Source organism: Aplysia californica, unplaced genomic scaffold (genome assembly GCF_000002075.1).
Source record: "Aplysia californica isolate F4 #8 unplaced genomic scaffold, AplCal3.0 scaffold00302, whole genome shotgun sequence".
Lineage (NCBI taxonomy): Eukaryota > Metazoa > Mollusca > Gastropoda > Aplysiida > Aplysiidae > Aplysia > Aplysia californica.
Genome location: NW_004797572.1, coordinates 201,414 through 213,231, shown reverse-complemented (window position 1 = coordinate 213,231; position 11,818 = coordinate 201,414). Strand labels below are relative to the sequence as shown.

General features: G+C 39.9%; 1 protein-coding gene across 1 annotated transcript in view; it reads right to left on the bottom strand.

Annotated features, from left to right (window-relative positions):
* LOC101845782 (sodium-dependent serotonin transporter) overlaps positions 1-11,818 on the bottom strand; it is a gene marked incomplete at its 3' end in the record, with an annotated part of 117,291 nt that overhangs the window by 7,169 nt on the left and 98,304 nt on the right. The window contains 1 exon segment of the mRNA XM_035970657.1: positions 9,601-9,733. Within this exon segment, the coding sequence (XP_035826550.1) occupies positions 9,601-9,733 (133 nt within the window).

Below are 11,818 nucleotides of genomic sequence, written 5' to 3'. Positions count from 1 at the left end.
ATAGATAGAGAGGCAGAGAGAGAGAGAGAGAGAGAGAGAGAGAGAGAGAGAGAGAGATAGATAGATAGATAGATAGATAGATAGATAGATAGATAGATAGTCGTACTGACAGAGCAAAAGACAGACATGTAGACAGACAGATCAACAAAAGGAACGAGATATTCTGAGAAGGTTTTGTTCCAAACTCAACAAAGCTGGCTACATGATGAGTGTATATAATTAATTTCTGATATGAATACGTGAATAGCTAAACAAAAAAGGCAAAAATGTATAGGCCTATAATAATTATTGCATGAAACTGATGTGATTAATTAATTAGGCAGCCAATTTTTTACGCATTATTGGGCTTTCTCATTTCATCTCCCGATACTTTGTATTGTTTGCAGTCACTTTTTTGCTTCTGCGCTCCGTTTTTCTTGTTCACAGTTCAGCTTGAAACGCATTTCCATCATTGCATATCATTATGTATCCAGTGCACTGGATACCCATTATTCTTCATTCTAATGACAAAGTCCGCGATTTAAAAAAGAAAAAGAAAAAAGAAAAAACAAACAAACAAACAAAACACGTGCATGCGCGTGCGTCCCTTCGTGCACATGTGAGTAAAGACAAAAGCTTATTCTGTTTTCTGTTTTGTCATAGGAAGTGCTCCTGTCTCGTGGGTTTTGTTACGTTATACACAACTAGCTTTTTATAACAGAGCGCTGTATTTTTTAACCTCCATGCCCATGGCACACACCAATGCTTTTAATTCATTGGGGCCGCGCTCTCTATTTTTCCGATGAGCTCCGGGAATCCAGCATGTTGAGTTTTTATTTATTTATTATCTTTTAATTCTTTAGAAAACCAAAACTTTTCTGTCGTACACAGAGGTCCAGAGTTCAATTCCCGTGTTGGAAGAATTTTTATTGAGAATTTCGGTCTTTTCCCTTGGATGTTATATTCCTTTCAGCCCGGGTTGGCTCTAAAACGCACGACCAAAGCCCGCTGCTCAAATGAACTGAACTGAGTCGATGGGGACGTAAAACACCCACGTACAGATACTAAAAGGAAAGGTTAAAGGAAACAGTTTTAAAAATTAACAAAAGTGTAATCATTAATGAATAGTATAGATTCAAAACTGCACAATCTTATGTCAAGCACCCTTAAGCTTTCAAAAGAGGATATGAAAGCGAAGGTATTACTAATATTAAAACAGGCGTTTTCCACAACCAGAACACACGAACTGAGATAATTATCACATTACATACGTTAGGAAAAAATTAAAACAATTAATGTATGGTTTATTTCAGACATACAAGACCAATGTCTTGCATTTTGTAATACAAAGGTTTTTCCCTTTCATTTGCGTATGACCATGTTAAGAACGTTGTTGCTAAAAAGACGTCAAGTGTGTGTACACCGTTGTGAAATCTGTCGGTCAAAATGACCGGGGTAGTTTGAATGAGTTAACAAAATCCGTTATGGTTATGGGATATATTTATAGCTTCTTTATCATACTCTAGAATTACTATCAAGAGAGCACGACCTCCGAATGTAGAAGTTTTGGTACGTGAAATGATGGATACAACACATACTTTGCAAAATTGTATAGTTTCACGACCCTTGCAGCAGTGTAAGAGGCGTGGCCTCCAAATTTAACATCCATCTCTGACGTGACCAAGCCAAATGACTGGGCCAAATGGGAAAACGAGAGTAAAGTGACTTCCTCGAGGTTACAGCCAAGGAAAAAGCAGATCCTCGAAACTCAGAACCCGCAACCTCACGATTACAAGTCCAGTCGATTAAACATTTGATTGGCGACGCACCTGAATATCAAAGTGCAACCCACCCCCAGTAAATTAATCTTTGGGAAACTGTGAAAAGTAATACGGTATACACATTTCCGGCCTGGGTTTCAAAATTATCGTGACTTTAGTTACGATATTTTTGCAGTTACAGATATGTTAAACTATTTTCTGAAGCGCATCTTATGTCAAAACCGCGTAATATTAGCTCAATAAATAAATTTTAAAAAAGCTTACGCTCTAATGAAAATGTATTCCAAGTTATTTGCGGCGAAATCGTAGAAAATAAAAGTATCCTATCTTGACCGACGATACGTTAGAAACCAAATTGTATATCTGTTTTATTATACAAGAGTATTGTAACTTCAAGTTACGATAGTTTTATACTACAGACTTGCATCGACATAGAAAAAAATAAATATTGTCCTAACTTTGGGTATGATAGACAGAAATATGTCCTCCTTGGCAGCGAAACTCTCGTAACTTGAGATACGATATACTATGTAATTCATTAAGGAAGTTTCTAAACTATCGTAACTCGACTTACGATAGTTCTGTTGCTAAAAAAAATCAGTGTCATTATGATAACTAAGTTACCGTCCAAACAGAAAGAGGTATAATTTCCGAACATCCATACAAAAATACGTCGTGTTTTTCAACCTGTAGTATGGAAAAATCACATACCCAAATCATCTGTGTGAAGAGAAAACCAGTTTTTGCTTCTCCTGAAAAGTAGGGTTTTAAGATACGATAGTTTTGAACCCCTGGCCCGATTTATGAGTACATGTAAACAGGATTCGACCAAGCCGTCACAAAGCCCCTTTGTCAAACTGTGACCATATTTTAAAGATATAGTTGCGTGTAACCGTTATTGTTTTACAATTCAAGTTTGCAAGCCGTGATTTTCCTCAATGGCATAATAGTTGCGAGTGCCCTTCTTCAATGAAAATCGTCAGACGATGAACTTTGGTTCCCTGTTACACGCCTCCTTGTTTTCGTTGCGTGATCCCTTCTTGAAGTGCCACCACCACGACTTGATCCGTTATGCCACGCTCCCTGGCTGTGAGCCGATGAGACCCACTGGTTTGTGCAATCCGCTCTCTGGTCGTGTCAGAAAATCGTTATCGTGGGTCCTTTGAAGGGGCGACATCAGGTCAGAAGAGAGATATGCTGGGTACACACGTGTCCGACTAACTGAGTCTGCAGGATCGAATGTGATGTGATTATACGAAGGCTAGTGTGACACCTTGAAAGTGACCACATTAAGTCGAGGTGTTTTTTGTGTTGGACAAATATTTGTCAATTTACAGCCCAACCTGCTTGAACGACTGCCTGTTCAAGACAATCACCTGGACAAACGAGTATTCTCCTCTTGTTTGGTTGCTATATTATTTTAAATATCGTAATGACACTGTCCAAAACGACCACCCGTCTTAGATGACCGCTTTTCTCTCTACAAGAGTTATTACTTTGGAGAGTTTATAGTATCTTTATAATGGGGAAGGGACAGAACATCATTGTGACTAGTCAACAACTGAGAACGGAATTGGCGAGAATGAATTCTGATCCATGAAACACAAAATAGATATTACACCTCTGCTTCAAAATTATACAACTGTCACAACCGTCACTCTGACACAAGAGGGAGAAAATGAGTTTATCGCTTACCCAAAACCCCCTTTGTCAAAAGAAACAACGATTATTGAGTTCCATAGATGTTATCTCATTGTTAGAGGGATCAAATCGGAAACAATTGTTTTTTCATTACTTGAAAATTTACCATCCCGAGCTACTTCCCGAAGTTACCACATGACATCACACCTCCCAGTTAAAAAAGGGGATTTTGGAAAAAAAGGGGGGGGGGGGGGCGGATATGTCAAAAGGCATTTGGCTCAGGAAAATAAACACACAGGTATCTTGTAATGAAATCGGGTTACTGTCGACCGGGCATAAAATCAGAAGAAAAAAAACTGAGAACAATGGCCATCGCCATTAGCAATAAACACATTCTTCCAAACTATCCGAGTGTCAACCCGACGCACGCAGAGAAGGTGGCGCGGAGGGTGAGTCACGCTGTCGCCAACAGTTTGTTTAGGACGCACTCGCTGGAATGAGAATCACACGGAGCCCTCGACACTTGATTGCTTTGCCTGGGACGAACCTGTCCTCACGAGGGGCCTCATGGATTTTCCAATTTCAAAACGAAATGGCCAATGTCTCTGTCGAATGCCAGCAGGCTGTTTGCAAGGGCCGAGGAAAAAGGAGAGACCACTCTCCAGTTCTTTTCTCAAGAAGCTGGTTATTGATCCGATCCTGAGGAACATCCGGGAGAGCAGAGATGGACGAGCATCGGATCAGACCAGACCCAGCACATGATTCTTTCTCTGGATTTCTGTCTTCACGTCTTAAAAAGGAATTGATTTCATCCGAGGGGAACCACGGTACAGGGCTGTGGAAGGAAAATAAGAAACCGCCCGGAAAAAAATAAAGCTTTCAAATGAAGGAAGAGGAAGAGGGGCGGGATAAATTAGCATCTGACAAGAAGCTTTTATTCGTAAGAAAGGCTCATCCCATTTCCATTCCAGATCCCATAGGATTTGTCAATTCAATTGCCGCGCGAGAGACGGGCAGGGGGACTCATAGATTTGCATCTATCGGTCCAGACCCTTTTAGCGGCCTCGACGTCTGACGTTCTACTTAAACAATCGTCTTTAAACGGACGCCACTTGCAGGACTTTAAGAGTCGCGATCTACGAACTAATCGCGTTTATCATCGTCATGGGCTACCTTACGATTTCTTTATGGGATACGACAAGACCTTTTGGCAGAGATATCTTGGTATGGTTTAAGAAACATTGCCGTACTCATAATAGAAGAAGAACAAGTGAAAAAGTCATGTTTCTTGTGGCAAGCAACTGAATGCTGATTACATTCATGTAATGAACCATTCTGGATATTCAGTGATATCGTTAAACGAAGGCAAATGAGTTCTTTTTGATTATTTATGGTATAAGTCGAACCCCTAGAAGAGGGACCGTTAGCTGCCAATACTTTGGGGTTGATAATTTCTAGTATGATGGGCTCCGTCTTAACGTTTTCTGACAGGCGCAGTGATTCCTGCTTCGCAGCCATGCTGATTTACGCAAGGGAATGAACCCCGACGGGCGGAGAAGTAGAGCGCAGTAAATCACTCCTCACAAAGGAATAATCAAGCCTGTCATGGTAGCGACAGGCCCTGGAGAAAGGCGCTCAAAACTGGTTTTATAGAGCAAAATAGTTTACTCTAATTCATTCTCTGTCTTCTACCGCCACTGTGGATAGTCTAGCTTGACCTCACCCGAACGAGAGTAGCTTTAGCGTTCGCCAACAGAACGCAAGAAATGGACACACAGAGCATAGCCAACATTCAGTCCACAGACTTTTTAGAACATCAGTTTGAGCTTCAGGGTACAAATATTCTTTTCATAGACAGAGATGTAGTAGGATATAAATATTGGAATTTCATAATTTTCTTAAGAATCTGTTCCGTATGCCAATATTGTTATTTTCGTTTTCTGGGGACATGATGTTTATAATAAATACTGGAATAAGAAATTCACAGGGACATTTCGAGCCTCCCCCGCCTGATCCATGGGCTCTGACATCTTGCTGTGTCGATGATATTATCATGATATTGATTCCGTCACTTATAGGCACAATGCCGTTGTCTCCTTGCACGCAAATATAACGCGTAAGGATATTTTGTGGAGTGTCGCTACTTTTCTGGCGCTTCTAGGGTGCAGTTCCCCACACAGCCTCTGCTGACCTTGACAAGTAGGGTTGAACAGCTCGCTTCCTGATTGAATTTAATTTGTCGATTTAAAGGTAAGATGATAATTATTGCAATCTGAAAAGGAGAGTCATTTTTTTACCCGCGTGATAAATCAGGAGGACAGGCACATACCAAACATTGCCCTGGGCAAGCTGGCCGGCCGTCTTAGACTTGTTCTCCAAAATTAGTCTTAACTTTATTGCATTCAGATATTTTAAAGAGGAAAGACACTAGTCTTTCGTTTAAATCCCAGTCAACAAACTCTTTAAGCTCGGATAGAGGCACCCTTTAACTGTACATATTCCAACTGAGACTCAAAATAAGTAGATATTCTCCAGCGTAACGATGTAGTATCCTCTTGTCGACGCGTAAATGGTTGTAGGACAAGCAGGGAGTTGATTATAGTGATCGTGTCGGAAGACGAACTTCTTCAGTCCAACATTTGTTTCTCTTTCAGTCGTGTACGCACTTAGCAAGCACGCACACAGCAAAACACGCACATTGCGAACACATTTCTCAGGGTCCGATTATTATCTCGAATATTTTTTTGTATTTAAAACATTGCGAGATCTGTATATTATATAAAAAAAGATTTCCGCATCCCAGTGATTTGCCTATATTATGCATGTTACTCACATTAAAAACGGATGTTATACCTACACAATACTTAAGTGATAAATAAAACGACGAATTGATGACCCCAACCCCCTCCCTACTCTTTACAAGAGAGTAAAAGTTTTATTCACTTCAAGAGCGATTTGCTGATAACATGTAGTGTTATTTTTAAAAATAATAAAAAATCACTTCTTCATTTATCTTCGTAGCAAGGATACTAACTGGTTTTGGGTTACATTATCTGTTCTGGAGAATTCAAGGCAAAAACAAAATTAAAACTGAAAAGTATCAAAACGGAAAAGGCAGACCACAACAGTATGTTTAAGAGTTGCGGAGAGATGTATTAGTCATAAGTAGTACTTGTGCCAAAAAACAATGGAGTAAGGCAAAAAAATAAAAAAAAAAAAATACTGTGCTAATTAAGCTCTCTGTTTTTTTTTCATTCTGTTTAATTATACATCACTCTCGTTTCTGCCTCCTTTTTATCGTCCATTTCCGTCCTCAAGATAGAGTACTCTCTTTAAGTCCCGTCTCGGAAACAATCATGACAAGACGCATAACACAATGCAAACAATGTGAATGTTTCATATCTCTGACCCGAAAATTATGCATGGGAAAAACAAACTGAAGCCGCAGCTATGAATTATTGAAAACCATGGTTTTAGATATGGCATTTCAGCTGTACTTCTTTTCTTTCTCGCTCTATAGCTTTGCCTTTACACGAAACCCATCAATATTGACCAGGTCAGCTTTCTTTTTCTTTGTATTTTTGTTTTTAATGTTCTTGCCAATTTTGTGTTACTTTTTTTTGGAAAATGTTGTTGCTGTTGCTTTATCAATTAAGTCTTTGTTTCCAAGTTTTTTTTCTTATCTCTTTCAGGTCCCCATGCTAGAGAAGTTATACCAAAATACATGTCCTTGGGTAAGACATATAATCCCTATTACTATAAATGTCATAATTTGATTTAAATTTCACCCTATTATCGTCTGACTTTCTAAAGATGTTCTAGATGTTATAAAATTACCCCTACGCCCGAGCACCAAACTAACTTCATTTTCGTAAGGGTGAGTTCAGAACAAATTAATCAAATCTGATGCAGTTTCTGAAGTATAACGCCACTGAAGTGGTGTGTCATCCTTACTGTAAACAATGGACGGCTGAATCAAGCAAGTGGTACAATTTGCCCTTCATTACCAGATTCAGTTCAAGGACAGCTTCAAATGACCCACCTGTCTAAGCAAACAAACCGTCGAAGCAATCTAGATGTATGAGACTGGCACACGAGCTTCTGGCCTGTGCGTTCTGAAGCACGTACACCGTGCCGATTTTTCTCTGGCTCTTTCCTTGTAATTAATATTCAAGGCTCTGGGTGTGATGATCTCATGCCACACAGAGTGAGTCCACGGGATGTTCTGATAGCCGCAGGCATGTTCAATAGCTGAGCAAACTTCTGGTCTTTGGGTTTCTCTGCTGAAATCACGTTCGCTAACCCCAACACTTCCGACCACCACATCGGCGCTCGGGTCTTTTTCAAACCCTTTTTTGGCGAGGAGAGTGATCAAACATGGCGGCAAGAGATGTATAGAGTTACTGAACAGAACCTCGTTTACACATTTGCGGACACAGAGTGAAAATAGTCCAGCTTCAATTGTAGTGTGCTGTAAAGAAACTTTTTACTATTAGAGACCAGTTCCGTGTGTGACATCAATCCTTCAGAGTACTACAATATTACCTCATGAGGACGAATATTTCATTTTGTTGATGTTATGTGGATCAAACCTTTCAGAACGGTACAAGACAAGCAGTTCTGTGAAAAATCAAAGAATTGAGGATACCCTTAAGTCGTGTCCAAAGCATCTTGAGGTATCAAAAGATTCTGTATTGCTGCGGGTTTTTATTTATCATTATTCACAATTTGCCGAACAGCGTTGAAAGAGTAAACCATGAGATGGACTACCATGGGGGTGCTCAGTGTTGTTGTACAACAGGAAGCAAAAAGGGTGTGTCCGATTTAGAAGAAGCTTGAAGTGCACGAATGAAGTTATATTCGTACTTTGCTGGATAAAAACAGCCTTTTGTATCAGATTTCCTTTCTTTCTCAAAAGAAATATAGTTGGTTGTCTTAAATTAAGTCTCGCGTTCGCTTCTCAAACAAACCTACATTTTCCCCAGAAAATCTTGGAGCAGCTCAGCCATTAGCATTAATGACGACAAGGTATCACTTGAAATTATTTAGTGTTAAGAAAACATGAGCGGCTAAAACAACAAGTATAACGACAACAATAGTAATAGAAGAAGCAACAACAGTAGCAAACGCAGAAGTAAGAGTGTGAAGCAGCAGCGACACTCACCAACAACAACACTCAACAACAACAACAATAACAACAACAACAACAACAACAACAACAACAACAATGTCATCCTTCAGAATAGATGAGAGAACCAAATGAATAGGTAAACTTGGATTTCCTTGAGATGGCACAACACACTGACTCTTTGTTTACTTTGGACGATGACACCTCTTTCATGTGAGTAATACAAATCCTGATGTCTCTGGCCGTCTCGCAGAACTTTTAAAGAACCTTCTGTTTTTTTATTTCCCCTTGCAATTGACACACACTCAAACAGCTTTTTTTCCCTCGCTGTACAGAATGTCACCATATTATTATTTATCAGCACGCTATCCAATCATAATTTGCCTCTTTTTTTTGGAACAGTATATGATTTGTTGGAAAAAATGGGGAAAAAGAATGACAGCGAATTCCTTGAAAAAAAAAGAAATGTGAATAGGCGGATGAAATCAGACCTTCCACGGTGTAAGATTGATGTCTTGCTAAGCAAACATTTGTTTTCACGCAGTGGGATGGTTATGCAGAGGGCGTGGGCATGAAGCCTGGAACAGCTAAGTTGAACATGAATCCCGTAGATGGAAGAGACACAAGAGCTCAAGACAGGACATCTATTAGCAAAGGATAGATTTGTTAGCGGTAACACGCAAGGATGTTTTAAAAAGAAAACTTTTTATTTTAATGTGGGTGCTCAAAGTTGTGTTTTTACGCCTTGTTCTTTTTTCCTCGCCATCTTTTCTAGGCACAATCTCTGCATACGGACATTTCAGTGATGGCTCAACATAGGTTGTAACTCAATTACTTTATATAAACGTTACACGGTGAAATCACGTGGAGAAGGTTATTTCTTTCTTTATTTTTAGCTTATTGGCTCTTGCTGTGGCAAAGAGAATCGCAGGGCTTGCATAGTGACGAAGACAATAAAATGTTGGGAGAGATTGGAGGGGGGGGGGTATTGGGTGGGTAGTGATGTAGTGCAGAGGATGAATAAATCATTTACATCAAATACGATATTAGTTTGGTCTCTTCTCATCTTACCTTGACAAATCCGGCGGCGCCTCGTACAATGCTGAGATACACCAGGATCCACACGGTGAGCACAGCAAGGACTAGGTACCACACAGGAGGCCCCCAGCTCCCGATGTGAACTGAACGCTGCAGGAACTCGTTGCTGCGGATTTATAGTAGCGGAAATTAGAAACTGGAAAAATTCAAGATATTATTGTTTTCCTTTTCTATTTCTATATAGCCTATATCCCAAACATTTGATACAAAGGCATCGTTCAATTTCTCATATCATGAATAATTAACGTGTCTCGGAAATTAAATGTTGACCTGTAAAAAGTAGAAATTCTTTTTCTTTCAAAACAAAGATCGAATCTTGAACAAAAGTTCACTCTTCTTTTTGAGATTCTCATAAAGCGCCCATAAAATATCTGTGGCGACCTTTATATTCCAGCTCTCTGTATAGAGAGTAACGCATCGTGCATACAGATGTAAGAGCAAAGACTATCCTACAAGAGCTTCTATTTGAGAAACGAAACAAAACGGTCTATCAGAGCCAGGCTAGAAATCTAAAAAGTAAACTGACATTGGAAGGCTATTTCCTTGTTTGATCGACAAAGCACTCCATCGGTAAAGAAACACTAGAGGACAAGAAAAAGGAGGAAGTAAGGGGACATCGACATTTTTGTAATCTCCTTTTACCCCCCTCCCCACCCCCCTTTTTTCCCCACCCTTTTTTTGTTTTTTTCTATCTCGCCCCCTTTCATAGCCGCCATGTCAAGAGCGAGGGCACACACTACAGCAGTAAACAGGGGCAGGAACTCTGTAGACAGCTTTATGGTGACAATTAGCAGACGACTATGCTTCCCCTGTGGCTTTTGCGCGCTGGAATGAAAGCGACCTCCTATGTTAGGAAAATTTATACCCAGCCAGCCGACAGAGCCCTGATCAGTGCTGGATCATTGGATTTCCAGGTTCGGTTTGCAGATAAAGCTCTGGAAAGTCTTTGGAGGGGGGGGAGGGGGTGTCGGCAAGCTGTCTGCTGATATCACGATCTTAGTATCCCATCAATGCAGAGGGAGTTCAGGTCACTGGCGCTATTAGGGAGTACTGGATGTGAAGGCACGCTGACGCTGAGACTACTCCCGTTGCAGCTATCGATATTGCTGTCGTTGCTGCAAATGATGATGATGATGATGATGATAATGATGATGATGATGATGATGATGATGATGATGATGATGATGATGATGACGACGATGATGATGGTGATGACGATGGATGATGGTCATCATCATCCTCATTTCTTCTCAAACGACACAAGTATTATTTCGACAATGCCCAGAGTCGAAACAACCCGCCTCTAGATGATCCAAATTGTTTCGATATGGGCGTAAAATATTTACAATTATCTTCATTCATAATATTCAGACAGTGGTGGGGTTCCACTCATTTTCTTTCTTTTTAATGAGCTCTCATGAAATGCAACCAATATCAAGATTTTAATAAAAGTCATTTTTATCCCATTCGTTTTCTTGGGGCGCCTCGACATTAAATGCCCTTTACTTTAGTTTTTAGTGAGAATTTTACGGTACATGCAACACAAATAGATCATATTAATAAATACCGAAGAATGAACTGAAACTTTCAAAATAAAGAGAACTAAAGAGAAAGGAAATGGACGGCATAATATGTTTGATAGGACAGAAAGAGGCGAGCAAAGCACACCAGAATATCTGCCAACCACCCACTCAAATGTCCAAACCATCTGTGGTTCACTGATAGAGAGTCATTCCCTGGAAAGCTTGGGCGAGCTGTTGCAGAGCATACATACAAGATCGTGCATGAATACCTCCTCCATCTCTCAACAATAATGAGGAGCTTGTAAAGAAGCTACACTCCCAAATACATGGCTTCTATCAACAGGCTTCTAGTCCACCTCAATTATCTTTTCACGGAAGAAGAATAATACCTTCTTACGCCATGCATGCAAAACACAACTCTCATTTCATGTCTTGGCATTATCAAGGCTTGAATGCTGGGCTGACATCATATTGCTAGAAGTAAACAAAGAAGTTTGAACAGGAACCGGAAGTAAAAAACGATAATAAAACAAGCCCTTTCTTCTCATTTCCATTAACGCACTATAATGGGGCGGCGTTACAAGAACATTTTAATCACCGGTAAAAATTATTGTTATTAATTTCGTTTTTAGTTATATTTCTTAACGCTGAATTGGGTTCTCTTACCC